General features: G+C 43.7%; 4 protein-coding genes across 6 annotated transcripts; 2 read left to right on the top strand and 2 right to left on the bottom strand.

Moving 5' to 3' along the window:
• Window positions 1-1,622: 1,622 nt before the first annotated feature.
• On the bottom strand, window positions 1,623-5,330 carry LOC127301868 (uncharacterized). Of its 2 annotated transcripts, XM_051332152.2 has the most exons (3): window positions 4,965-5,330; window positions 4,373-4,514; window positions 1,623-2,241 (listed from the first exon to the last, which is right to left on the bottom strand). In XM_051332152.2, the coding sequence occupies exon 3, from the start codon at window positions 2,216-2,218 to the stop codon at window positions 1,697-1,699; it is 522 nt and encodes a 173-aa protein (XP_051188112.1). In that variant the 5' UTR covers window positions 2,219-2,241; window positions 4,373-4,514; window positions 4,965-5,330; the 3' UTR covers window positions 1,623-1,696. The 2 variants fall into 2 exon arrangements, with proteins under 2 accessions (XP_051188112.1, XP_051188111.1); XM_051332151.2 differs by lacking the exon at window positions 4,373-4,514 and having other exon boundaries at window positions 4,965-5,329.
• Window positions 5,331-5,346: 16 nt separating this feature from the next.
• On the top strand, window positions 5,347-12,724 carry LOC127301865 (arginine--tRNA ligase, cytoplasmic). Of its 2 annotated transcripts, none has more exons than XM_051332147.2 (18): window positions 5,347-5,502; window positions 6,027-6,136; window positions 6,225-6,349; window positions 6,433-6,508; window positions 6,659-6,760; window positions 6,850-7,065; window positions 7,734-7,814; window positions 8,417-8,500; window positions 8,583-8,687; window positions 9,327-9,505; window positions 9,673-9,757; window positions 9,870-10,071; window positions 10,150-10,219; window positions 10,334-10,403; window positions 10,562-10,651; window positions 10,726-10,794; window positions 12,245-12,343; window positions 12,450-12,724. In XM_051332147.2, the coding sequence occupies exons 1-18, from the start codon at window positions 5,403-5,405 to the stop codon at window positions 12,558-12,560; spliced, it is 1,974 nt and encodes a 657-aa protein (XP_051188107.1). In that variant the 5' UTR covers window positions 5,347-5,402; the 3' UTR covers window positions 12,561-12,724. The 2 variants fall into 2 exon arrangements, with proteins under 2 accessions (XP_051188107.1, XP_051188108.1); XM_051332148.2 differs by having other exon boundaries at window positions 5,349-5,502; window positions 6,023-6,136.
• Window positions 12,725-15,853: 3,129 nt separating this feature from the next.
• On the top strand, window positions 15,854-17,696 carry LOC127301864 (cyclin-dependent kinase inhibitor 6-like). Its single transcript, XM_051332145.2, has 3 exons — window positions 15,854-16,064; window positions 16,197-16,298; window positions 17,350-17,696. Exons 1-3 carry the CDS (start codon window positions 15,976-15,978, stop codon window positions 17,417-17,419), a joined length of 261 nt encoding a protein of 86 aa, XP_051188105.1. The 5' UTR covers window positions 15,854-15,975; the 3' UTR covers window positions 17,420-17,696.
• Window positions 17,697-17,926: 230 nt separating this feature from the next.
• On the bottom strand, window positions 17,927-27,083 carry LOC127301863 (uncharacterized). The gene is made up of 18 exons (XM_051332144.2): window positions 26,776-27,083; window positions 26,441-26,614; window positions 25,823-26,004; window positions 25,174-25,279; window positions 24,188-24,264; window positions 23,476-23,563; window positions 22,653-22,842; window positions 22,031-22,157; window positions 21,865-21,945; window positions 21,106-21,207; window positions 20,850-20,945; window positions 20,656-20,730; window positions 20,164-20,283; window positions 19,854-19,982; window positions 19,349-19,426; window positions 18,874-18,960; window positions 18,409-18,495; window positions 17,927-18,316 (listed from the first exon to the last, which is right to left on the bottom strand). The coding sequence occupies exons 1-18, from the start codon at window positions 26,828-26,830 to the stop codon at window positions 18,266-18,268; spliced, it is 1,905 nt and encodes a 634-aa protein (XP_051188104.1). The 5' UTR covers window positions 26,831-27,083; the 3' UTR covers window positions 17,927-18,265.
• Window positions 27,084-27,935: the final 852 nt, after the last annotated feature.

The following is a 27,935-nucleotide window of genomic DNA, read 5'->3' as shown; positions in this document are numbered from 1 at the left end:
GCATCTTCAGCGGCGTGATGCAAATGGACGCTAAGCGAACGTTTCGTCGAGTCAAAAAAAATGCGTCTGGTATCACCTTAGCGGGGCGATGCAAAGTGTTCGAGCCATCCGCGGTGACGCAAACCTGATCCAAATTATGCGTCTAGGATGCGTCTCTGCGGACGCTGCGCGGACGCGCAAAGTGTCCGCTCGCATCTAGCGAACGTTTCGTCGTGCCCGCCTGGCAGCGACCCTGCATCGATGCGTATTCTCAAGCGCGTCAGCAACTGGCGCCGCTGCGTCGCTTCGGCAGTCTACGCCACGTTAATGGCGATGCCTCGGCTGCCGAGCGCCCGCTGCCTACCTCCGCCAACCACGTTAATGGCGACGCCACGCGCGTCCCATGGCCATCGCCTGCCTCCAGCCTGTATAAAGAGGGCGCGCGCTCTTCTTCCTCATCCACTCCTCCAAACAAACCCTAGCCGCCACAAACTCCACCGTAGCGCCGCCTAGCTCTTCCTGCGACGCAGCCAGGCCCGCGAGGAAGTCCATGGCGAGTCCTGGTGGCTGGCGAGGCGGTCGAGGCCGACTGCCAGCTCACCTTCCTCTACGAGGGGGACGACGAGATGATCGTCAAGGTGTTCGACGACACAGCCTACCGCAGACACTACCACACTGGTGAATCCGGCTCGGACACCGATAGTTAAAACTTAGAGTGTTCTTTCTTTGCAGCGAATATGGCTACGGCCAGACGAAGCCAGTAGTGAAGGTTTCTGCCTGTTCTTCCTCGAAAGAACCAACATGGGCACCGTCCCAAGCTGGATTTTCCAGTTTGGGTGACTGGGTGTGCCCTCGAATATTCTTTCTTGGCAGCGAACAATCGGGAATCAACACAACTGGTTTATTTTTTAAATATTTTTATTTGTGTCAACCATGGTTCAGACTATGTATTAGTTTATGTAAACCATGTTCCAAAGTATGTGTTAGTTTGTGTAAAATCATGTTCCAATATGTAATATTTGGAACTATGTTTAAATGGAGAAGAGGAAAAAAAACACGTCAAAAAAATGCGTCGCCTCGCTGGAGCCACCCCAAACGCAAACGGACACGCGGACAAAAACGGTCATTTCTGACAATAAAATGTCGTCGCGCCGCTGGAGATGCCCTCAGTCGGCCGATGCAGACCCAAAAATTAGTCGCCTTCTATTTGTGGGTCCAGTACTATTGGAATATTAATCAAGGACGGCGACTGATTAGGATTTTTCAGTTGTTGGACAGGACTCCAGGGACTGGAGAACACATCTAAAAAAAAAGGGACTGGAGAACAGAAGTCATCCAAGTCAAAGAAATGAGATGCATTCACTTTAGTTAGCTGTTACAGGTAACATCAGAACGAGCGACTGTAAGAGCATAAAGTCATAGCAATAAGCAGCTTTCACGAAAGAAGATGGACAGATAACAACCCATATACTCAGTACTCACCTTAATTTCCAAGCGGTTAGAATTGACAAAGCTGGTTAGCTGAGCACAACTGTCAACCACACCATTTCTCACATTACAACCATCAGGTGCTAATATACGAAGAAAGAATGAACAAACTAACAGTACACTATGTTAAGGATGAGCAGAGGTGCATTCTTCCAGAAAAACAAAGGGATGTAACTTGTTTAAATTAATATTTGCTAACCAACACACAGCCAGAGGTAAATACAAGTATTCAAGTTTTGTTTATAACCAATCGTGCTTTAAGAGAACATGAGCCACAGCCCAGAACAACAGAGATCGACGCAGAATCAGGTGCCTGCAGTTCTATCTCCCCATCTTCACCCACCAAAATTCCCATCTCACCAAGTTCACAAGAAGTGATAGAAAAATAATCACCACACCTACAATCGTACAACAGCTCAACACCATCGGTGGAACTTTCAACAGTCATATCATCAATCTCAATTTCGGACGCAATAATTTCAATACTCTGTCTGGATGACCGCAGCTGTTTATCGTACTCTGCTCGAGATTTAGGATGCCGTAGGATTTCCCATGCTTCCTGTACACCAAAAAACCCATGCTGCTCACTGGAAGACACAAATGGTTCGAGAGTTGTCTGTGCTTTGTCAGGATGTGTACTTAAAGCAGCAGACTTGTATGCCGCACGGATTTCGTCATATGTAGCATCTTCACTCACAGATAGAACTTCATATAAGGTGTTCAGGTTGGAAATGCTGTTGCCTTGAAGCATTTGCAGAAGTTGGTTCACCGAGACTGTGCAAGTAAAAAAGGGACTCAGCAAAACAAGGAAACGGAGAGAGTATGCAATCTAAACCTAGTCAGACTTCATCAAGAAACAACTGGGACCCAAAGCAGAGTAATACATACTGAATATATAACATAGATTTCTATAAAGAAAAGAAAAGACACTCCAATAAATGGGAATATTTCTCCACCTTATGCAATGTTCGGAAACCACCTTTTATCAAGAACAAGCTTCAGGATGTCATATTTGATACTGTTGTTACTTAAGAAACAGAGATCAGCCCGAAATCAGCACCTTAGAGCATCTCCAGTCGCGTCCCCCAAACCGTCCCCCAAACCGCGCCGGATCGAGCGTTTGGGGGACGTGTTTCGTTCGTGCCGCGTTTGGGGGACGTCGCTCCCCAGCCGCGTCCCCCAAACGCCGCCCCCAAACATTTAAAATAATTTTTCTGGCATTTTTATTTCAATTTCCACAAACTAATACATAATTGGGAACGTGGTTTACACGAAAACATAATTGGGAACGTGGTTTTCCACAAACTAATACATAGTTTGAACCGTCGTGGACACAAATATAAAATGTTGCAAAGAAACTAAACCTAACTAGGCCGTGCATCGAAGGTTTCCTGTGTTCGCTGCTAAGAAAGAACACTCGAGGGCACACCCAGTCACCTAAACTGGAAAATCCAGCGGGAGGATGGTGCCCTTGTTGGTTCTACCGATGAGGCGAACAGGCAGAAACCTCCGTGCACGTATTCGCTGCGAAGAAACAACAGGCAGCGCCTCTCGTCGAAGACCTTGACGCTCATGTCCCTGTTGCCGAAGTAGGAGAACACGAGGATGAAGCCGGCTTCGAGGCTGTGGTGGCGCGCGAACTTCTCCCAGCCGATGTTGAGGTACATCTTGCCGCGCGCGTCGTAGATCGCCTTGACGATCCACCGGCAGTAGCCGCACGAATGCTCCCGCAGATGCATCGTGCGCGGGCGTACGCCGCCGACGTACTCGGCGAAGGAGTCCGGCAGCCTCTGGATGCCGCGCGGGTCGCCCTTGAGGACGTGGACGAACTCGAACAGGACGTCCGGCTCCACGTCCATCTCCGACGACGAAGACGACGGCGTGGGAGGCGACGGCGAGCGTTCAGCTATGCCGCGGCCACGACCACGACCACGACCACGGCCGCGGCCGCGAGGTCGGCCTCCGCCTCTACCAGACATAGCGTCGAGTCTTGTTGAGAGATGGTGGCGGCTAGGGTTTGGGAGAGAGGCGCTAGGGTTTGTGTGTGAGAGGGACGATGAGAGGCGCCCCTTTTTATAGGCCGGAGGGAGGCGGAGGAGCGGTGGCGCTCATTAACGCCGGCACGCAGAGCTAGGCGCGACGGGACGCGTCGCTGCGCCTCTCGCGGGAATCGCACCGTCGGCTGCGCGCCAATAACTTCCGTCGCGAGGTAGGCGACGGTTAGGTTTAAATTAATTGTGCCGCTGACGGGTCGGCCCCGCCACTCCCCGCCTCGCTTTTCGTTGTGTCCGGCGTCCCCGGAGCGTCCCCTGTGGGACGGGGACGGGCTCGGGGCGCCGGACACCGTATAGGGGCGCGCCGGACAAAAAAGGGCTTTGGGGGACGCGGCTGGAACGCATTTTCTGTCCGGCGCGCCCCAAATCCCTTTGGGGGACGGTTTGGGGGACGCGACTGGAGATGCTCTTATAAACACCACTTCCAAGGCCCATCACCAGATTAACAGCACAACTAAAAGAAGATGGCGGTGGGTTCTTTCACAAAATTGGCAAGAAATAATGACCCTTACTATTTCCTATAAACCTATCCAAACAAAATCCAGTTCCAAAATGATATGATAATTTGTGTACAACCAACTGAACAGAACTATTAATTTCAGGTTTTGATTAAAACCCATAAAGTGTAAACTTTACTTGGCTCTGAAGGAAAAAAAACTCTTCCCCTTTTTTCCTGAACACAGATTTCAGTAATGAATAATGTCGAAAGAAGTGATGCCAAAAGTTCTTCTACATCTCTACATCTGATTGCAGGTGGACAGATTGCTTGAAGTAATTCGTGCACTACATGCTACTTGTAAATTTTCCTAGAGAGACCATCAACGCCAATTATTAGATTGTTCAAGGCGTACCGGATTAGCTGACTAATGGAAGACCTGAGACGCTGCCTCCAGGATCTGCAAGCAGTCCACGGCGAAATCCTACAGCCCAGGTGCACGCAGCTCAAAGTGATCACCAACCAGCCAGCCCCTGCCACACGTGTCAGCCTGCCATCTGCCACCCAACTGAGTCAACAGCCGCCTAAGGTTTTCGCCGTAGCGCTCGCTTCTTCTCGGCTAGTCGGCCTCAGTTGTGTACTTCCTGAACGACTCAGCCAGGTTACCGAGACTTTTTTTTTTAGCTGAGGCTGTGGCGGAATCAGCAATGGGTTGGGTCTGGTGAGGGAGCTGGTGTGCTGGGGAAATGTCCGAAATGCTCCTAGGATGCTGAGACAACTGTAGTTTGCTACTGTCGTCTGTCGTAATGCAAAATTGACTGATAATAGAACCTTTTGGTGTATATTAATGTAAAAAATTATTTAAAGTTATCAAAATGCTAGCTAAAATGACTACACGATTTTTTGCGCAAAGGGTTCACATACCCACGATCATGTTGGGAATATACAGTACATAATTTGGCAATTTGCAGTAAGCGCACTTCGTCCAGATTTCAGAGCATATTTACCTTGCTTGCTGCAGAGGCTGGAGGGGAGGGGATTGGGGTGGCGGGGCAGCAGGTGCACGAGGGCCTGAGCAGCTCGACTTGTGCCGGCCCTGGAGGAGTGGATCCAGGCGGCGGGGATGGGGCGGGAGGACCGAAGGCGGCGTCGACCGGGAGGCTTGGTCGGGCGGCTACTGGAGAAGAGGGAGGCGGCGAGCCGATTCGGGTACAGAGGTAACCCACGCGGCAAGGTCGGCGACCGACGGCGGGGTCCCGGAAGGAGGGCGGCGGCGGCGGCGACCGAGCAGTAACCCTACCCGCTGGTCTCGCTCGGACAGAAGGGTTGGAGCCTACGCGTCGACCCTGTTCACAAAAAAAAAAAAAAAACGATAAGAAAACCCTGGCCCTTTCCGTGCAGGCTGCAGGCGGCGTGGGGCAGTATTTATTCGCGAACGAGGCGATATGCGGGCACTCACGGCGGCGGCAGCAGCAGCAGCAGTGGCGGCGCCTACCCCTGCGCGACTCCTCCTCGTCTCCGCCCGCCGCGCCGCTCCGCGATTCGGTGAGTCGTCGATTCCTCCGCGACCTCTCGTCCACCTCCCCAATCCCGTCCGGTTCCGCCTCCGCTTCGGCTGTTCCTACCGCCGCGGCGCCGCGCCGTCCCCCAGAGTTGCGAGGTCCGGTTTGGCCGCGGGAATCCGGGGGTTTATGGGGCTTAGAGTTTGTGCCTATGTTCGCAGGAGATTTAGCGGAAATGGTAGATTATCTACTGGACTTAGTGCGGGATTCAGAGTTTAGGATGCTGCTCGAATATAGTTTCCCCGCTAAACCAAATTTGTTCTGCGCGAATCTAGTTGTCAGCGGCAGTATGTTCGCAGTAGTTTCGAGTTGAGCACTAGGAATTTATGCACAGATTTTGGAATTGGGGCCACTTTGCTCAACTGAACATACGAACATGCTAGGATTTAGGTTGTAGCTATTGGATTCGTGGCTAGAAATCGTAGAGCCTTTTTGTTGTATTCTCGAAAAAAATAGAGCCTGAATTTAGGCATGCTTTCTCATTTTTGTTGCTGCCTATCTAGCTAGGTTATTGTAGAGCATCTTCCGCCTCAAGGCTACTGAGGAGCTCCTGCTACGCTTCCACCACCATGGAAGACGAGACCTCCACTTCCGCCTCTGCGCAGGTGCAGGAATCGGTGAGTATTGGATGTGTGTTTTGCCTGTACCCATTTGATTGACAAATGTGACAACTCAAACATATCGCTATGCACCTGTGCCGCGCAGGGAGCTGGGAGTGTCAAGCAGCAGGTCTCCAACTTAGTGGCTTTGTCACTCCGTGCAACGGTGCCTGAAGTGGATGTAGAACCGACGGTTGAAGTTTGCACAACAAAATTTGGTGACTACCAGTGGTATGTATGTTATTGATTCTTTGCCGTGCCTGCTCCATCATAGCATCCCTTCTATGTGCTCATCAAGTGATTGCCATATGCAGCAATAACGCAATGGGATTGTGGTCAAAAGTTAAAGGGTCCGGGACAAGTTTCAAAAATCCCAATGCAATTGGACAGGTTAGAACGATCCTATCCTTTTGGAGTCCTGGTGGTTTACTATAAGAAGACCTCATGGAGTAGCATTCTTTTGATCGGTGCTGCTGCCATTATTTCCTTGTTCGTTCATTATTTTCCTTTTTCATGGATTGGATGCTGAATTTGTCACAGGCCATTGCCAAGAACCTACCTGCCGGTGATGTTATTGAATCAACCTCTGTTGCTGGTCCTGGTTTTGTGAATATTGTATTATCCAACAGCTGGGTTGCAAAGGTCTGCTTTACATGTTTAACCTGCAAGCTTTGCATCTATTGGCACTATAATTCTTTCATGCTAATCACCAATAAACTACATTGTTGCAGAGAATACAAGATATGCTTGTAAATGGTATCAAAACTTGGGCACCAATTCTGCCCGTTAAGAGACTAGTGGTTGATTTTTCATCCCCTAATATTGCAAAGGAAATGCATGTTGGGCATCTAAGGTCAACAATCATTGGAGACACCCTAGCACGCATGTTTGAGTTCTCAAATGTCGACGTTCTCCGACGCAATCATGTGGGAGACTGGGGTACACAGGTAACAGACTAGTTGATGCTTCTCGCAGCTGAAAATTGCTATTATAGATGTATGGTTGTTTAATCTGCCTAATCCATTTTGGTTCATGGACAATGCGGTTATACACACCAACTCATACTTCTTTTTTCCTCGGTGAGGTTGTCCTTTTTTTTTGGCCTGCATCACTTACCAAATTCATGTACCTTCCTTTTTGGGACACATCAATGCATTAAAAGGTTCAGCTCGTGCGCTTCTTTGTGACAAGGTCTATTGATTCTATTTTGCATGAATTCTGAACATCCTACCTAGTACCCTATGATTTGCTTTATTGCACTGTTTTCTGTACTTTGATAGTCTGATAAAATAGAGCTTGTTTCCACTTCACAATCCAATATAATTTGTTTTCCAGTCACTATCATCTCTTTGACCGTTTCTCATAACCTTGTAGTTATATTATACTATTAGTATCTAGGCTTTCCTGAGTACTACTTTATGTAGGAAAAATTGGAAGTGTACTTTTGCTGTGCTGGAGAAATTGCTGCCTTGGTATATTGCAATAGCAGAAATGTCTACTTCTGCTTGTTCTGTAGGCACTAGTAACTGCTAAAATGTTTGCTGATATGGAGGCCTTATAAGTTAACGGATTTGTTGCTTTTCGTACTAAACTATGCTCGCCTTTGTTCATGCAGTTTGGAATGCTCATTGAATTTCTGTTTGAAAAGTTTCCGGAATGGGAGGAACTTGGCAGCCAGGCCATTGGTGACCTCCAGGTAAGGTGTTGTTCCATGCATTGGTGGTACTATTATAGTATAATTTGTATATAAGGCTGCCAAGTTCGCTGTAATGGTTTGCTTAATCTATGCATCAGTATTATCACTGTAGTGGTTTATGCCTTAACCAATTCTAGTAACATATTAGGCAGGCATGTGATGCTATTGTTTTGAATGCTAAGTTTAATTGGATTGCCTTTTTTGTATCGCTTAGCTTGAGAGGGTAAGGGCCATGGTGTTTGATTTCATATCGCTGCGTATTGGATTTTCCTCTGGTTGCTTGTTCTCAGCTACTATCCAGTTATCTGCTAACCTTCCTCAAAATCCTTCAAATTACATTTCTTAAATTTTAAATAATTGGAGCCCATGAAGCTGTGCAGAGCAGAAAATCTGAATTGGTTGTCATTAGCATACAGTCAGGATGAAATAACTGTGAATATTCTGAAGCGCATACTATTTAGATATGTGTTGCCTGATTGCCTCTACATGTGCATGCATGTTCATATCTTGCGAAGGTCGAAAGAGGTGCTTATTGTGCTTTGTGTTAGCCTTTCTGATTTGGTAAAAAAATGATCACGTTTCATTTGGTTATTTTTCTGCAGCTTTTCTATAAAGCATCCAAAGAAAAATTCGATAATGATGCCGAATTTAAAGATAGGGCTCAACAGGCTGTCGTTCGGTTACAGGTAAGTTGACCTTTCTTATATGTGGAGTCTGGGAAGATCGTGGTCTTCTCTCATTCTCTTCTAAGCAATATATGCTATGTAGGGAGGGGAGGAGAAATATCGCTCTGCTTGGAAAAAGATATGTGAAATCAGCAGGAACGAATTTGACCAGGTTTACAAGCTCTTAGATGTACAACTTGAGGAAAAGGTAGTATCACTTTCTACTGATATTTGATTTAATATTCTAAGAAGTTACCAGCAAAACTATCAACAGAATATAGCTGCAATTTGAAACGAATTATGTTAATTGGACTTCAGATGAACACAAAGACATCTTTTTCTAGAATGTTTGCCTCTTGCCCTATGCAAAATGAATTATTGTACTTTGTAAAACTGAAATCTGTGCAATATTTGTTGACTAGAAATTTTCCCTCAAAAGATTTAGTAGTTTCTTTCTCTCGTTTGAACCATATTGAAGAAGATTCTGTCAGACATAATACAACTGCCACCAAAAATTTAATTTAGCTTCACTTATTAATTGGTACGCATCAGTTTGCCAGAGAAATATATTGAACTCTTGATGTATTGTGCTTTTCATATTACCACTAATATGTGTGGAGATATTTGCAAGACTTCAGAAATATCTCTTTCTTTGTCTAAGTCATTTTTTTAATCTGTTGTAGTTCATCTGAAATCATTCTGATCAAAGCATGTGTATCTCCTTGTGTTCAATCACTTGCCATTGAATGCTTATATACATGTTATCTGTCTTTTCCCTGGAAGAAACCCAAGAAGGTTATTGGTTTATGGTTGTGGTGATAATCAAAGCTAATTACTCACCTTTCAGGGGGAGAGCTTTTATAATCCTTATATTCCACAAGTTTTGGAGGGATTGAGTAACCAAGGTTTTATCAAGGAAAGTGAGGGTGCTCGCGTAATTTTCATTGAAGGTCATAAAATACCTTTGATTGTGGTTAAAAGAGATGGTGGCTTCAACTATGCCTCAACAGACTTAGCTGCTCTTTGGTTAGTTACTGAATAATAATTGACTTGTCTTTTCTATATCTCATCTTTCTGGGTTCTTTTTTTTCCCTGTAATCTAAGTCAACACATTTCATATTTAATGTAGTCTGGTTTGTTGCACTCACATAGATTGTGAACTTAACTTTTTTTTTGTCTTTGCCTTACTGAAGGTACCGACTTAATGTTGAGAAAGCAGAATGGATAATATATGTAACAGATGTTGGTCAACAGCAGCACTTTGATATGTTTTTCAAGGCAAGACCATAGTATCATTTATCTGCCTGAAACATGTTATTGTAATATTGATAGTTCAACCATTTTAGATCTTTATTGCTTTGGTGGGATTTCATATTGTCTTCTGTTGCAGGCTGCTAGGATGGCTGGTTGGCTCCCCGATCCAAATGAGAAGAAGTTCCCGAAAACAAGTCATGTTGGGTTTGGCCTTGTTCTTGGGGCAGATGGCAAGCGCTTCCGAACTCGTAGTACTGAGGTTGTTAGGTTGGGAGACCTACTTGATGAGGCTAAAGCACGAAGTAAATCAGAACTTAAACAGCGTCTCACTGATAATGGTATGTGGTATAATTATGGAATTTCGTTTGCTTTTTTTAATAACCTTCCTGGTTAAATATGATCATGTGTTTGTTCAGGTAAAATTGTTGATTGGACTGATGAGGAACTAGAGGAAACTTCAAAGGCAGTAGGATATGGTGCTGTCAAGTATGTATCGACTTTTCTTCCTTAAAGAAAAGCTTGTTGGACTGAGATTAAATAACAAAGATTTTTAAATCCTAATCTGATCAGTATTCTCGCGTGTTTATACCTTCAATGTAGGTACGCAGATCTGAAGAACAATAGACTGACTAATTACACCTTTAGCTTTGATCAGATGCTAAGTGATAAGGTACTTCCAAACTCCAGTATTTACTTGCTCAATTATTTGGCAATCTTGGCATTCTTCACCATTTATCTGTTCTCAACTGCCGAAATACTGCATTTGTATACACTATGTTCTGTATTAAATCTTGTACTGATTAACATCCCAATTTTCTCTGTGAACAGGGAAATACTGCTGTCTATCTTCAATATGCTCATGCTCGTATTTGCTCCATTATACGGAAATCTAACATGGATGTAGAAGAGCTAAAAATGGTAATACTTGTTAAATTTATGTGCTAATTTTGGCCACCAGACACAGATTAAATTGTGACTTTTTTTGTTCTCAGAATGGGAAGATTTCTCTTGCCCATCCAGATGAGCGCGTCTTGGGACTGTATCTTATCCGTTTTGCAGAGGTATGGTTGGCACTATTAACTAAACTTATTCATTTGATCGACTTACCCAGAATCAACTGAAAACTTTGATCCCATATATTGTTGAGCAGTGAGTGACCATACTACCATAGAGATTAGAAAACATTTTAGTTGCGTGCTAGGATTGAGTATCTTTCTGGGTTCTAATAAGGTGTATGTCACTTGATATGATGCTGTTTGTATTCAAGTTAGGTGTCACCAAACTTGAGATATAAATCCACTTCACCCCCTCTCTCCCCTGATGTTTCACATCCCCCTCAAATATCAGGACCTTTTATTTTAACCCCCTGTCCTAGGTTACGAGAAGGTATTTTGACCACAGTGGCAACTTTTTAGCCTACATGGCTACCAGTCAACAAAAGTTTCAGGCCCCACATTTCTTCCCTCTCTATTTCTCTTCTGTTCATGTGTTCCCCATAGTCCAATCCTGTGCTGATGATGTCTGGCATGTGAAGTCTCCAGCTGACCAACTCTCTCGAGCTCCATGACATGCAGTTTGCTTACCTCCCCATCCCTGTTTCCCACAACTTCACCAACATGCTCAAAGAGTGGATCGGTGAAGTGGTGATAGAGACATGTGCATCGCCGAAGGCATCTATGGTGAGCATGGCACTGCATCATGTCCCTCCACATCAAGTGTGCAGAGTGACGCACCGAGCACGTCGCTTGTTGGTGTGCATCCCTTAGTAGGGACAGAGCTCTCTAGGTCAATCTTTCCAAGGTCCAGCTTCAAGACGAGACACCCATGTTTGTCTTTGTACCGCCAGCCCTGTGGAAGTCCCCCAGCACCATGATCCTTCACCTCACATTCTCCAATTTCCACCGTCCAGGCCTTAATAGGCAGACACAGTATAAGCTGCTTGCTGGAGCTTGTCATGTCGTTCTCCTTCCTCACAGCCCTGTGAAGTCCTCCAGCATCATGATCCCTCACTTCACATTCTGCAATCTCCACCGTTGAGGCCTTAATAGGCAGACACAGCATAGGCTGCTTGTCGATCTCCTTCGTTGCTGCATTGATGTGTGTGCCTCACTACCCTGGTTCAAAATTTTCCCAGTACCAGAACATTGTGCCCTTCTTGGTCCTCAGCAGAAGCACCAGCGTGCCATCCATGGCGTCCTCTTGTTTATCTGGACCAGAGCAATGCTGCCATCCATTGGCTCCTCCTCTCATTCTGGGTACGTGTGCCTGGGAGGTGACACGGGCAATTTATAAACAAAACAAATAAGTCCTACATTTTCATTTGTTAACCATGCAACCTGCTGCTCCCATGAGTCAACTAGTAGAGTATTGTGGCACTTAATGTATTCTGAAGACAATTCCTGTATGATACTATACATCATCAATACTTAATACGTCAGTGAGGAGTATGGCTTAATTGGGAGGGATCTTGTTCTCCTATTGTATTTATTTATGTGCTGATATCTGTATCAGGTTGTTGAAGACGCATGCACTCATCTCCTTCCCAATGTTCTGTGTGAATACCTATACAACTTGTCTGAAATGTTCACAAGGTTCTACACCAATTGTCAGGTACACATCTCTCTGTTTCCATCGTAGTACCTTCCACCTACCAGGCGCTAAGCCTGTCAGCAGCCTAGCTCATGTGATTTAACTACTGCCTATGTTAATTCCGCAGGTGGTAGGATCACCAGAGGAGCCAAGCCGTCTGCTGCTCTGCGAAGCGACTGCGGTTGTTATGCGTCAGTGCTTCCATCTGCTCGGGATCACACCAGTTTACAAGCTGTGATGGACCAACGTATTGATCCTTACATCATACACCAGTTTTCATCCTTGTAACCTAGTTAGCATTGCTAACATATTCTGATTTGATTGCCCCATTTGAGAATTCAAGCGTAATGAAACTATGTACTAGCACAAAGGATTAGTGGAAACATATTTTTTGTTTGCCCATTTCCTCATCATCTGTTGTGCCTTTCATATTTTTTGTGCGGCGGCTTCTTAGTTGCTGTTGGTTGCTGTTTACTGGTTAGCACAGCAGCACTGTCTGCAGTTGGGCAGTCTTTATCTTTGTGAATGTTTGTGTTCGATTTCACTTGCTGGGCTTGCAAGGCATGGTCGTTATAGTGTTGTGTGGCCGAACTGGACCGCACTCTATCCGCTCCCCGATAGGGCTAGTGGGTTGTACTCCCTCCATGCAGAAAAGTAATTGTCGATGTTTTAGCCATTTCACAAGTTCACCTACTTTTGTTTATCTCTATTTTATGTGTGTTGGTTCATTCTTTTAGTTTGTATCTAGTTTACTTTAACAATATTTTAAACATCTTACATTATTTTTGAAAGGAATACAGTAAGGGATGCCTCTACAGTGATTTTGTTTTTAAATAATAAGAACCTAAATTTGCATCCCTGGAGACTTGAACCTAGGTGGTTGGGTTATACATCCACTTCCCTAACCAAGTGAGCTAGGCTCACTTCTTAAAAAAATATCTTACATTAGTGGACGGAGCGAGTATGACAGAAAATATCTTGCAGCCAGCCTCCCAATAGCCTAATTTTGTCCGGCATGTCAGTTCTGGGCGCCTTGACACAGATTAAACCCTAAACCACTTTCCTCTCTCATTTCACTCTCTTTAAACGTGTGTGTGTTAGTCCCCATGGGATGGCAACTGGTTTTTCCAGCCGTGTTTGACCGCCAATCCTTCCGGGGTGGCGGTTCTGCACTACTGTATCAAAGAAAAAAATAGGGACGAAGAGATTGGTGGAGATGAGTTGTGGCTCACCTTGATGAGAGGACATGGAGAAATAAGCTGCCCAGGAGGTAAATTTACCGGTCCGGAGACAAGCTAGTGAGCTTGCCGTGCCGGGGATGATGTTGTCGGTACCAGAGATCACAATCAAGATGAACAAAACAGACGACGAATGCAATATCAATATTTTGAATTCCTCATAAAAAAATTATATTATAGATTTGGTATTATAGATTTTATATTGTTTGTTCAAACTTTGACTCTGGCTAAACCCACAACACGTGCTAACTAAAAGTTTTGACTCTGGCTAAACCCACGACACGTGCTAACTAAAAGTTGAAGTAGTAGATTTATAACTATGTAAGAGCATCTGCTGGAGATGATGTATATTATACATCACCAAACCAATTATACATCACTTGTTTTAGCTTTTTTTTCTTCAGTTTTTACTCAACTGGATTTTTTCCGGAATCATGATGTAAAATACATGACATGTGCTCCAACAGATGATGTATTTTACATCACCACCTAGGGTGATGTGCAATTGCAAACTTATATGATGAAATATGATGAATATTATGAAACAAATATCATATATATGATAAATAACACACGAATTAAGATCAAGCACACACATATCATCAAGTTGATCACAAACATGTCATCTAGTTCAGCAAGATATCATGGTTCATCGTAGGCACAAATATGCGCGAAGTTTGACAAATACACATAGACAAACAACAAAGTTTGACAAACACACATGGACAATAGCATCTCCTTTTGTTGTCTTCCAACACCACTCATGAATTTGATTTTGTTTAATTGATGAAGGAAAAAAAAGAAAATTTAATACATTTGGGTCATTTCATCGACCATGTTGCGACCGGTCGGCGGCGCGTATGAGAACGCAGGTTCCTCCACAGCAAGCGAGGGCGGTGGCGGGGCCACGAACTAGACGGTGCTATCAACAGAAGTCGTTGGATTCTTTCCATGCCCGCCTGTGGCCTTCTTCTTGCTTCTTTGGGGACCGGGCGTGGTGGGCAATGACGCGGATGTCGCCGACGTTGGCCTCTTGGAGCCGGCCGTCTTGGGCTTCTTTGCGGCTTGTGGTCCCATTGTCTTCAACGGCGCAACATCGGATGTGTTCGGCGCACTGCTTTGGGAGTGGCGCTGCGAAGACCAGCCAGCGGAGGGAGGCTCTAGGTTTTGCATCTGCCGCGGCCTCGGCGGTGCTCGATTTGGACAGGAATTGGGCGGCGACAGTTATGGGAGGCTGGAAGGGACGGGCATGGCTTGGGAGTTGCCGGAGGAGGGCTCCATGGATGGGATTCGTCCGGCAGCGACGCGATCGAGCTCACATGGGCGGGGAGCGGGAAAAGGACAAAGTGGCCGTTGGTGGCCTCGCACGACCATTTTTTTACGATACATATTTGCATCGTCCGTTGTAAATTTTGCATCGCGATGTAAAAATGTTGGATCTTTTTTTTTTAAATCTATCATCCGTTGGGTCTGTTTTTTGTGCCAACATGATGTATATAACCGCTTCTTTTAAGACAGTTATAGGGTTGTCGTGCGCAAGGTTGAAAGTCAGAAATGAAGCCGCCAGTTTGGGCAATGCGGCGGTAGCTCCTGTGCGCGCGCGTACGTAGGTCCAAGCCAGGCGGTTTGTCCTTGGCAAGTGGCAACCGCCAACCGGTCACCCATGCGACGGCTACATCGGCACGTGACCGGCCGATCACTCGCCGCCGAGACCCAGCGCACCAACCAACTCGCCGCCCCGCCCCCACATGACGACGGGCATCTCCCGCGCATCTTCCCGCGCGCGGAACCCCCACCGCACCACGACACCCAACCATGCTGTGCATGATCCCTTCCCTCCATGGCGCACGCATCTACTACGGTAGATTACCGTCCGGGAAGAAAGTGCTCCGCGCGCCTTCCACCCCAGTTGAGTTGAGCGGGCTCACTCCCCGTCCCAGCGCACTCCGCCCCGCTCGGCCGCTCCGCATTGGCGGTGGCAGCCTGGCGCGCGCATGCGGCCACAGTGCGCACTGGCGCCCCACTCCACCACCGCGCGCGCGGCCATGGCAAGTACACCAGCACGTACCATGCCCCAGCGCGACACGTACGTCCCGCTCCCGCTCCCTTTCCCGTCCGATCCCAATCATCTTCCCCGTTCTTTCCTTCACCTGCATGCGTAAGCTAGGCGGAGGCTACTGGCTAGCTGCCCTTAATTACTGCTCCATCGGAATCTCTAGTCTCGCCTCCGTCCACCACCCATAAGCGCGGCCTCCACTCCACTGTTTCCCACCTAATCCTATCGTTATCTCCTCCCTATTCCCATCAGCCGGCCCCCGTAACACCCAACGTCCAACGGAACAGAGAGAGAGAAAGATAGCGGAAGAAAAGAGTGAGAGAAAGCTAGCTAGCTAGCGAGCGAAGAAAGAAAAATTCATGGCCGCCACGGCCGCCGCCGCAGCCGTGACGGCGGTCTCGTCGAGCTGCAGCAAGCGCGAGAGCAGCATTGCCGCGGGCGCCGACCTGTCAGTCCCTCCCTTCCAGCTGCCTTCTTCTCTTCGTGACAAAGAACCTGACTGCGCTCCTTCCGTGGAGCTCAATTTCGCGGACGCTTTAGCTGACTTCTCTCTCCTCTCTCTTCCTTGCCGCGCGTGCAGGCCCAAGAAGGCGAACAAGGGGAGGTTGCCGCCGCCGGAGGAGGAGATGGAGGCCTTCTTCGCCGCGGCGGAGAGCGGCGTTGCACGAAGCTTCGCGGCCAAGTGAGTATACGGCGCAAACTGCACATCACAAGCCCATCATCTCAGCTCTAGCTTCCCAGTTCCTCCTCGGAGAAAACTGCGAGGCTCGGGCTGAGGATTTATAGAGCTACCATGCACTAGCAGCAGCAGCAGTGGGCCTGTAAATTCTCTGCTCAACTAACACGAGACTGCTGCTGCTGCAGAAGATCTCGGTTGTCAGTGTGGTGTTGCACTGACACTCGCAGGCGTCGCAGACAGTAAAAACGCCAAGCCACTAGAGCGGCATGTCAGCATGTGCCTGCCCTGCGATTCTCTTTCGCCCTGTTTTTTTTTTTTATCTTCAAAAGACCAGCTGCTCGTGCTAGCCGCGTATGAATTTGAACAAAATCACCACGCAGATAAAATTTTGGGGAGTCTTGGGCTTTTATTGAAAAAAAAAATGGCTGGGACATGCAACTCGCTTTTTTACAAAATTTTAGAAACTCAATTCACAGTTTTTTCAAAACTAAAAAAAAAAGACAACGCAATTCACACTTTTAAAATAATTCTAAAAAAAGTTAGAGGTGGGAAAATTTGGATTTTACAAACATACAAAATCTCAATCCAAAATATGTAGTAAACTTATATTCTATGATTACCAAAAATGAAAAAAATCTGAACGGTTTTGGAGGATTGAAAATTTGCACTGTTCACAACTTTAGATGTCAGATTTTTTATTTATTTCTGTGCATCTTGAAATATGGGGTATTTTGAGTTGAGGTTTTTCTAGGTTTGCAAAGTATATTATTTTCTACATCTAGAAATTTTTCTTTTTTTTTTAAACTTCAAAATGCAGTTTTCAAATAGTTTAAAAAGGGTGTTATGCGTAGTTCGTAATCCGAACGTCCGCACCCATGAGGTTTCTACTTTCAACTCCAAGCTAGTGGCCCAAACTTTTTATGGCAAAGGGGAAAAAAGGTTTCAACTAAAATTTTGTTTTTGTCAACTCAGCTCAAGGAATTATTTGAAAAAAAAATAAACAGATTAAATTGTACCAGTTTTGTAACGTTTGGATCTTGTGCTTTTGGTGAAGGTACAACTATGACGTCGTCAAAGACGCTCCCATGGATGGGCGGTACGAGTGGGTCCGAGTCAGGCTGTAGGATGCCGCAACAGCCAGTCAAATGCCAGAGGCACCCTTTTAATCATTCTTTTGTACGTAGCTACCATGTGGTGCTTTAGCTGTAATTATGCTTACCAGACGCCTAATCCTGTGTAAAAGCTCACCGTGTAAGTCAGTGGATGTTTCACTTGTAACTTCCTTTTATAGATGTGGAATTCAGTTGTAACTTAGTGGTACTACGTGCTTTAACTCCTTGTCGACTTGTCGTATGTTGGTCTCATGAAAGAAAGAGTACAAAATGTGTCGTTTACTGTGTAGATTGTCTTCTTTCCCTTTCCATCTATGAACCTGTGAGGCGGCAAAAGCGTTTCATTTTGTGAAATGTTTGTGTTCAAATGTCAGAGAAGATTGGCCCTCGTATCTTTCTGCCTGTAGGGCACGTCAGCTGGAGGAGTCAGCAAATAATCCAGTTTTTCACATATTTTTTTCATTCATTAAGTTACACCATTGAACACAACTTATTCCAACAAATAGCGCCACCACGGCTTATTCATACAGCACAATACTGGACCGCGCGATATTTTATTCAGATAACAAAATACGACAACATTACACCATTACTCCCAGATTAAAAGCTTGTTGATTTCCATGTCAATGCTTTGCTCTTTCATATACTCTTTTCTTGCTTATACTGCTGTAAACCTAGGCCTTGCAGCGCCAAGGAAACAAATTACTACTAGTGTAGTTATTTGTTTGGCTAACCCAAATAGACAAGAAACATAATGGAAGAACCCAAGGCTGTCTGTACCTTTAACCTACGAATTTTATCACAATACGCTCTACATATCCTGCCTGTATCATACTCTGAGATCTGGATGTGTACAGACTACAGCTTAGCAAGTGTCTGACTGTATGCCGGATCGATGCAGACAACGACCTGAAGAAGTCCCACATTAAAAATATGTAAGGTGGAATACAATATACAAGACAGGCATTTCTGTTGTCATGGGTTTATGGCCATGGTGCTACCTTGCCAACACTTTTGCCAGAATGGAGATATTCTACCGCATCCGCCACAGAAGCAACACCGATGAATTTCTTGGGGTCAAGGGAAACCTGCAGTGTGTGGCGCATAATAAATTAAGTTTGAAGAAGAAAATTACAGTTACTATGGAATGGAGGAAGAGACATCCAGTATTAATTGATAATTTACCCATGAACAACTTTAAATTGAGCATCCACTTTGTTAAAAGTAGGAGAAAGGACAACTTGAAGCTGTGAAAGTATGCACTTTCTCCATTGCTTAAACTAAGATTGCAGGGAACTTTTTTAACAACGACCTGTTATTTGCCTAGCTTGTTGAGATTTCTTCTGAATTGACAAATGCAGATCCTAGTTGAAATATTCAATCTCGAAATAACTGTCTAGTTAGTGCCATTTTATGGACTGACGTCACTGAAGAGAGTACCAAACAGAAAACACACATTGGCATACCTTTAACTTCCTAGAAGCATACAGGTCAAAAAGCTTGTCAAGATGTTTTTGCCACAGGTCAGCATACTGAATCAGGAAAAATCCAGCCTGAAATCGGAAAGGAAATTAAGAGCACATTGGATGCAACTTCAATACGTATGATTCAACATCTGCCCCATAAGTTTCTGAGTACACATAGTAAAGTTTGGGGCATGTGGGACAGTAGGAGCCGTATATGACTATTCAAAGTTGAATTATGTTGCTGCATCTATTGATGTATATCCTGAATTTGCAGTTCCACACATGCTACTAACAGCTAACCAGAAAGGTGGATCCAAGACGTCCAATGGAGCACCATTTTTTGTACTAATATTGTGGCTCATTCAGCTTCAACTTCAGTAAAACTCTTGCTTTGTCATGAACAGTTATTAAAAAGGGAAATATCATGTTGTGCATGCAAACTGAGAATTTCCAGTATTCTGCTGTGCATACATACCACAGTTTGACTCTTTCCAAGAATCTTCTCACATAACCCATTGTAATTCCGTGGCGTCCATCCATCGTCTGCTTGATACTGAAAATATCAAAGATTCCTACTATAGTGATATCAATACATTACAGGGATAAGCTAAAACTTCATACTTTTTTTTGCGGGAAAGCTAAAACTTCATACTAAAACCAAGTATAAGGACAAAAAGAATCAGATATGTATCAAAAGAATCATAGTAGACCAACACTTACCCGACAGTTAGTGCAGATGCATAATGGATTAATTTAACAATCAGTTTGGGGCGACAATTCAAAATATTCCCAGAGGGTGTTTCTTTACTTCATTAATGAGCTTTGCAAACCAGTCCTCAACTGCTCATTTGTTTCAAAATCCATGAAATATTGTATTGGGTGAAACATGGAACAAACTAACCATATTCTATTTATCCCACTGAAGTTACCATCAGAGTGGAAATGGGTAACTGCAGGTTAGGAGTCTGCCAAAAATATACCTGGGAGATCATGCCAATCACAATGAGGCGTCCATGGACCGCGAGTGCATTCAAACATAGGTCAAACATATCGCCACCTACAGATTCATATATTATATCTGCACCTCTCGGAAACTCCTTTTTCAGAACCTGAACCAAACAGTCAAACAGTCATTTGTTCCTAAATTTTATTTTTTGACAGAAATCAATTCCTAAAGTTCGACAAGAATAAACAAAGGATGGGTGTAATAAATGACGGTTCATTAAGTTCAAGCTACTCATATCAGCGACACTACTATGACAATAAACATTCACTAGAGACATTACATACATCTTTGATCTTTTCATGTTGGTAGTTGATGACTCGATCAACTCCTAATGAAGCCAGAAGTGCAGCTTTACTTGCGCCACCACATGTAGCAACAACCTTGTTACCCGCTAGTTTTGCGAGCTAGTGAAGTGACGGAAAAAAAATATTCAGAACATATGGATATTGTTCATAATAAAAAAAAATATGTTAACAGGACAAAAAAAGAATAAACATGATGATATTGCCCATTTCCTAGAAATATCAGATTCAATGCATGAAATGTACATGTAAGGGGCCAAAACATGGCCCACGTGCTAGTTAATCATGGAAGATAAACTCTACATTGTTCCGACTGCATGACACAATTATCTTGTTCAAGTTTCAAAAAGAAAATAATCAGGCATTATATTTGTGCCCCTAGATAACTACAGAAGTAGATGAGCAACTGAGAATAGCATCAAACAAGAATAAGCAACAATGATGGCATCAAAAGTCAAAATTCCATCAACTGACCTGAACAGCAAATTGTCCTGTTCCACCAGCAGCTGCTGTAACTAAAACAACTTGCCCAGATGTCATTTGACCAGACTAAAGGCAGCAAAAATCAACCCAGACCAAATGAGGAAGGAAGTTATATTCCAGAAGTGAACTTAAAATCTGGTTGACTGAAAATGAGCTCCAAACCACACATGGTGTAGCAAGATAACCTTTTCGAGAGAAATTGAAGCAGTTAATCCCGATGTTAGCATTGCGACGACCTCAGGGTCCGGTCTTGGCACCGGAAGTAGATTTTTGGCTGGAACCTTTTAACAGGAAATGTAAGCACAAAAACTGTAACAGCCAGACAGAGGTAACTATATTCAAATGTAAAAACTCAAAAAGGTTCTATATGGTTTCATTTTAAAAAGCGCACAGTTAGTTGGTGATTTGTTCAGTAATAAAAATACACTTTGATTGCAGTACCAGTGTAAATTCAGCATAGCCCCCAAAGGTCATAAGGGCCACAGCAGTGCCAACTTTGATATGTTTCACTGAATCTCCAACAGAAGCAACAATTCCCACAGCCTGCACATAGTGGTTTTTTATAGATAAAATATATTAATATCTTCAGTGAAAATGTAAGGACTTATGTAGCAATGCCATATCAAATCATTAAAAGTACAAGATGATTTGATGGATGCATTTTGCAACGGTATATGCTATTGAGTTCTCTGTTTACTTCAAATATCCAGGTGATTCCCATATTATTAGATTCTATTGATATGAACTCCTCACAAGGAGGAGTTTCCATGTTTTTGTGATTATACTAGCACGAAAGATAAGGAGCCCTCGCCTCCCATTTTTCTCCAGAAGCAGCCTCGGAGTCTTGTATCTACACCAGGAGGAAGAGTCTACAGCTAGTCGATCAAGAGAGAGCATGCTATCATTGCCCTTAGGTCCCTTACACAAGCAAGCATATAACAATAATGGATAGGCCATAATTTGTTCGATGATGCAGTTGGCTTGGCCGCGAGAAGTTATGAACATGATTTAGTTTTAGCAACAAGTTGAATATTATAACAAAAGGTTGATAAATCGGCTCTTAGTAGAAACTTCTTTGCTATGCTGGCACCGTAAAACTATCAGAGGCATTACAATGCTCAGGAATTCAGAAAATCAAAAAGACAGTGTGTGTGTGTGTGTGTGTGTTTTACACAGAACAGCATGTGGAGTATCAGTTACCTCGAAACCAACATCAAATGGAAGGTGTGCAGAAGCTTCTTTAGCATTGCCACTGAAATAACGACCAGAAGTGAAGTTCACCTGGAACACATCATTAACATTTTTCGAAGGTTAACAAATGTAACTCAAAATAAAAGCAATTGAAAATACACATAAAAGGACTTACATCGCTAGCATTTACACCAGCATATATTATTTTAACAAGAGCACTATGCGGTTTCATGGGCAATCTCAGTCGCACACGATCAATTCTTGTAGCATTGCGGAAATTATGGCTGAGTGTATGAGCAACTCTACAGAACCATCATGAAATACAAACACCTATTAGTAAAATATACACAGTTATGAATATCCGTAAAAAAAATCAGCATGGTAAGAACTGCCAGGGCATTGCTTTGACCAAAATATTTCAGCATTGCTAGGACACAATGACCAATAAATTTGTATCAAGAGAGAATACATATGATAAAATCATATGTATCGATATACCGCGGCATTTCTGTGCAATAATTGAAGTGAGCTTAGCTCATTTGGTTAGGGAAGTGGATGTACAACCCAGCCACCCAGGTTCAAGTCCCCAAGCTTCCCCTACCGTATTCCTTTCAAAAAAAAAAAAACCTGATAATTGTCTACTTAAGGGATCAAACCAGTGACTTTAAACATTTTAGGGAAGGACTCCAACAATAAAAAAAAAACTACTACAGAGACGTTGTTTTCCTATTTATGAAAATATTCCACAAGTCCTTAGAAAAATATGTGTATAATATATCAGAACTACTTATACTTACATCTTCTTGAAGAATTCAGGTGTTTGGATGCTAGGAAAGACATTCTTTGTTAATGTCTTTTTTGACTTCGATGAATAAACCAAATAACTTTTTTCTTCCTCTGATGTTGGCCAGTATACCATCCCTCTTCTTTTAGATATCCAAAGGCAAGCACCAGCCTTGCTCACATCTTCTATAAGCTCGAATGCACCTAACCCAAACCGAAGTGGTAATTTCCGTTTCAGGTAACATCAAAAGAAAGACAAACATAATAGGCAAGAGATATACATATATGATATATCAGTAGCTCGCTAGATATAGAAATAGTGAAGTACAAAATGTCCCTAAGCTTGCACAGCTGTGTGCTACTTGTGATAGGAACTTGAGGCTGCATTGGTAGCAGGTAACCAAGGCAGGAAATCCATACCAAGTACCTACCAGCACAGATGGCTAGCATAGCCTAACAACAGATATATAATTTAATACTGAGTGCTTTAACCTATTGATATTTGAAAACTAAACAAGAACTCAAGTCTGGGGACATAGTTTAGTCAATTTGTAATAGTAAATGCATAGGTTTCACATATAAAAACAGCATTCATATTCATTTTCATCAATTAAAACACCCGATATCAATTGAGCGCCAGAATGACTCATCTAAGGCTCAACTGTAACCTGTAATCCTGGGACAACAGATTATAACAGGAAAGTTGGAGAACAACAACAACAACAACAACAACAACAACAACCAAGCCTTTCAGTCCCAAACAAGTTGGGGTAGGCTGAAAGTTGGAGAACAAATTAGAAATTTAATTACAGCTTAACTATGTGAGAAACAGTGTACCAGTAACAACATCCTCCATCTTCAAAAACCCACCCAGCGCATCTATTAATACGCGACTTACTTGTCCTCCCATATTAGTTTCAACAAACTGCATACAACAGTCCCATATTGTCAGGATAAGTAACACAGATGCAATATCACTCTTGTCTTTGTCCCTTGTAGCTATTAACCATGAAATAAAATGATAAGCTAGTATGTTTACGCCAAATCTAAAGTCTAATAATATGCTCCAGCAGAAATCAACTAAGAAATGTGGAATATCAACTCTCGGTAATATTTACTAATTCCCTCAGATGGATCAATAGATAAAATTGGTCCATACAGGAATGCTGCTTGCTAAAAAATTGTAACCATGTGCCCATACAAATTTAACTCGGAAAGGAAACCACATAATATTTTAGTTGTGCACCGGTCACCCTAAGAGAGCTGATATAAGGGGCCTAAAAGGGCTCCGGCAGTAACCCTTGAGAATTAAAATAGTGAGCAGTCACATTCGATATTCAATTTAATTTAACCGGTTCACACAAATTTATTTAATGGCGAATACAGTAAACTCTACGGTACAATTGTCTATCATGACATAGTACAAAATCAATCACAAAATGCTCACCAGTTTAGGAAAACAAGGCACAATATGAATGTAACTACAATAAACTAAGTCAACAAGTGAGTATGTAAGGTATTTTCCCCGGCTCATGCAAATTTTTAGTACCTCAGGGCAAAGAACATTGACACGAATGCCATGGCGTTTTAATGGAGCGAGTGATCTTGTAAACATAACCACACCACCTACAGAAGACGAAGTTTTGAGGTCATATTGTGTACACTATGCTTAAAATAGATCTTACAATATATAGAAGGAACAGACAGCATGTATAGAAGTACAACAGGCATCAGCACTGAGCATTTTATTTGGCCAAAATGAACTTATGTGCAAGATTTGACTTGTGAATGACATGATATGTCTAACTGCAAAAGCAATTAAATTCTGCCTACAAAGCAGACACTTTTTTTTATCGGTTACCAATCTCTGAAAGAAAAATAATACAGCAGCAATGCACTGGGACCACATTTTAAAACAGAAAGAAAACACTAGATCAACTATCTGCGGTCCATTTTGGAGTGTAGACATCCATCCATGTACAAAGATGGCTGAAAAATACAATGAATTCCTACATAATATATGCAACAAAAAGTTGGTAGATTATCAGTGCTCTAAGAAGTGGATCTAGAGACAACTTTACAAGAGAAAGTAAAACAAAACGTTCCGGCAAATTTTTTGCTTTTTAGAAGGCCATTCCCAAGTTTGTAGGAGATTTTTGATCATTACCTTCTCATTACGTTGGTCCAGAAAAGGAAGGCACAAAACCAAGATACACAGACAACATACAAATAACATGCCAATGGAGAGTAGACAACAATGGCACCAAATAGCAAGAACAAATTTACAAGGATGACCTGATACCATTTGCATTTTGTCTCTTTTTACAGAGGTTACAGCATACTTATTTTCGTGACGACTTCTCAGTCAGCTGATTACTATCCTTTAGGAGTATCATTACAATAGTATCCCAAGTATTTATCTTGATTTTACTTTAATAAGAGAAACACTAGACTTGGCACTTACCACATCACAACTGACACATTAAGAAAACATCATTTAAAGTTTATTACCAAATATATGAAAAGAGATCGAACCTTTTGTCCCACTATAGATGGGCTCGTAGTGCATAGGATATAAGCCAGCAACTGAACCGATATTTAGTATGGCACCAGGCTTCTTCTGTGCTCGCATTATTTGGGTCTGCAGTAAAAATAAAATCAGACAAAAACTAGTGCTCACATGCCATTTGCAGGGAGAAAATATACATAACCATTCTGGCAATAGCAATTGATATTGTCTTTCAAGTTATTTCACAAACAAAGAGTTGAAACTCCATGAATAATGCAAGCCTCATTGTTCAGTCTTCATTGATCAAAAGTTATACTTATATCTTACTTCTTGCTCTATACGAAACCTTATGGACATGCTATATGGTGACACAAAGAGTAATATGTCTTAGTATCCTCCAATAATGCAAAAATAGGGCCATAGGGGGGAAGCCAAATACTTTCTTCTCCCTATTGTAAAAAAAAAATAGTTTTTGTTCTCTCTAAATAACTTTATCAACAGAATATTTTTAGGATAATGTATCAGCAGAAATTGAAGCCATGTGCATCTCTGTAATGATTTACCTAAGTTAATAAACGGCAATACAGTACCAGCAGTCTGTTACTGCAAATAATTCAAGTTACTAAATAAATTAACTTGGCGAAAAAGTACTCCAATAGTCAATGGCAGACTTACCGCGATGCGAGTACCATCAACAACAGCAACAAGGTTCACATTTATAGAACGCCGCCATGTGTTAATTCCGTTGGATGTATCATCATAAACTAAGGATTTGCTGATAAATCCAGCACAGTTAATGCAGACATCTAATCCACCATACATGTGTACATGTTTCTCAAAAGCAGCAGCAAGAGCATCTACACATGAAATCAGTGTGACTTTAAGATCATGGCGAACATGGAGTCCAAGAGTAATTAAAATTTCAGTCAACCGTTGAAAGCATAAGGCAGTGTGATGATCATTGAGAACATAAGAAAGCAATATATATTAATTCACCAGAGTTTTAAAAATACCTAGATAATTATACTGAAACAAATGTCCTGCCAACAGTATATAATGCCTGAAGCAAATATTATGGTTGCAACATCATGTCAATGAACTATATTGTATGAATTATGCCTAAAAAAAATTATCGAATGGTATTAATTACACTTCATCAACCAAATGCTACATATACTTCAGCTATGATGATGATATGTTATTTCCACTGGTGCCTCCAAGCTCTAGTATATACAAGCTATAACTTTGGTCTGAAAAGTTATGTAGCACACCAAGCAAACAAAATGCTATTACCTGCATCAGTAACATCACACTTGATGGATATAGCAGATGGAACTTTAGAATCTCCATGGAACTGGCTGGCTTCCTTTTGAACTAAGGAAGCAACTTGTCCTCCATTTTCTTCAGAGAAATCGACAATGGTCACAAATAGACCCTTCTGTGCAAGAGCAATGCAGAGCCCTTTCCCTAAAAAGTAAAGAAGAATTGTTAGACCGTGCAATATGTAGTACAGAGTAAAAACTATGTTCCTAGACAAGATCAATCCAATCGTGACGCTTAGGTATTGCAGAGGGCGAGCTGGAGCATGAAGAGAACAGCACAAGGAGAGAGACAGGGGTGCCCGTTACCAATGCCGGAGCCGCCGCCGGTGACGAGGGCCGACATGCCGGGCTTGAGCTTCATCGCGCCGGCGCAGCGGTGAGACCGGTGAGGTTTTGGCTGGTAGTCGCAGCGGAGAAGAAGGCGAGGAAGACACGGAGTGGGCGAGAGGGCGGAACCGGGAAGGTACTGGAGTATACGACTCGCCCGGCCGGCGGAGCTGACGAGAGGGGAGCAGGCGGCGGCAACGAGGGAAGGTGGTGGCGGTGGCGCACTCGCCCTCTTTCCCTCGTTAATCTCGCCATGCCTCGCTCTGCTTTCATTCCGTTTGGTTTGTACGGCGAGACGATGCGAATTGGGAGCGGCGGGGCGGACATGCGCCGCGCCCGCTTGTGGTGGGAATTTTTTTTTTTTTTTTTTTTTGAACACAAGATGGGGTCAGCGACCCCAGTGGAGCATTTTCATTGAAACACACACGGCAGGTACAAATTACAGCAGAGTCCCTTATCATCTCATGCCCTGACTAACCAGCTATTTGAAGAAGAGACCCTACAAATTACATAAAGCACCCTGGAAAGAAAAGAAGAAAAGCAATCCAGTGCCTGGATGCCTCTGCCACCACACGCCGGCAAGCTCAAGGCGTCGCCGCCGAGCTCAGAGAGCTGTATGCCCGAAAGCCCTGTTCCGGCGAGAAGATCCCGCTGGTGGCAACCTCCAGGAGGCCGGGGACAAACCACTTGGACTCCCAAAGGCGTCGAGCACCAGCAGAAAGATCGGAGGGCCTCCAAAACGGAGGTTGAGGATGGGTCACCTTGTTGACCGAGGATCACGGCGACAATCATGGTCGCCGCGTGTTGCGCTCGTCGGAGAAGAGATACTGCTCCAGGACGCTCTCCCGTCGATACAGAAACACGGCTCCAGTGAGGATCTCCTCCTCTTTTCCACCACCCCGGTGGCCATGAGAAAGAAGATCCAGCCCAGATCCGGCCAGATCAAGAGGAAAGCATATGAGCTTTATTTGGGGGGTCGTTGTAGCGCCGCCGCCGTCCGCCTCTGGCTCCCACCATGGGAGCGCCACGCACCGCCACGACACCACCACAGGCCACCGGGAGCAGCCCGAGCTCCACCATGGCTGAAACCCCATGGGCATGGCGCCATTCTCCACATGGGTAGCATCTAAAACTAGGCT

The sequence above is a fragment of the Lolium perenne genome, chromosome 5 (genome assembly GCF_019359855.2).
Source record: "Lolium perenne isolate Kyuss_39 chromosome 5, Kyuss_2.0, whole genome shotgun sequence".
Classification (NCBI taxonomy): Eukaryota; Viridiplantae; Streptophyta; class Magnoliopsida; order Poales; family Poaceae; genus Lolium; species Lolium perenne.
The sequence above is the reverse complement of the archived record's forward strand: the minus strand, read 5'-3'. Positions and strand labels throughout refer to the sequence as shown.

Bases quoted from the DNA above. Each gene is read 5' to 3' on its own strand.
- LOC127301864 (XM_051332145.2), top strand. From the start codon at position 15,976: ATGGCCGCCACGGCCGCCGCCGCAGCCGTGACGGCGGTCTCGTCGAGC. The intron at 16,065-16,196 runs GTCAGTCCCTCC...CCGCGCGTGCAG, and splicing joins ATTGCCGCGGGCGCCGACCT to GCCCAAGAAGGCGAACAAGG. The intron at 16,299-17,349 runs GTGAGTATACGG...CTTTTGGTGAAG, and splicing joins GCACGAAGCTTCGCGGCCAA to GTACAACTATGACGTCGTCA.
- LOC127301868 (XM_051332152.2), bottom strand. From the start codon at position 2,218: ATGCTTCAAGGCAACAGCATTTCCAACCTGAACACCTTATATGAAGTT.
- LOC127301863 (XM_051332144.2), bottom strand. From the start codon at position 26,830: ATGAAGCTCAAGCCCGGCATGTCGGCCCTCGTCACCGGCGGCGGCTCC. The intron at 18,961-19,348 runs GTATGTATGCAC...TTCCGATTTCAG, and splicing joins TTGGAAAGAGTCAAACTGTG to GCTGGATTTTTCCTGATTCA. The intron at 18,317-18,408 runs GTAGCACCATGG...GGACTTCTTCAG, and splicing joins CTGGCAAAAGTGTTGGCAAG to GTCGTTGTCTGCATCGATCC.
- LOC127301865 (XM_051332147.2), top strand. From the start codon at position 5,403: ATGCGGGCACTCACGGCGGCGGCAGCAGCAGCAGCAGTGGCGGCGCCT. The intron at 5,503-6,026 runs GTGAGTCGTCGA...CTATCTAGCTAG, and splicing joins CCGCGCCGCTCCGCGATTCG to GTTATTGTAGAGCATCTTCC. The intron at 6,350-6,432 runs GTATGTATGTTA...TGCCATATGCAG, and splicing joins AAATTTGGTGACTACCAGTG to CAATAACGCAATGGGATTGT.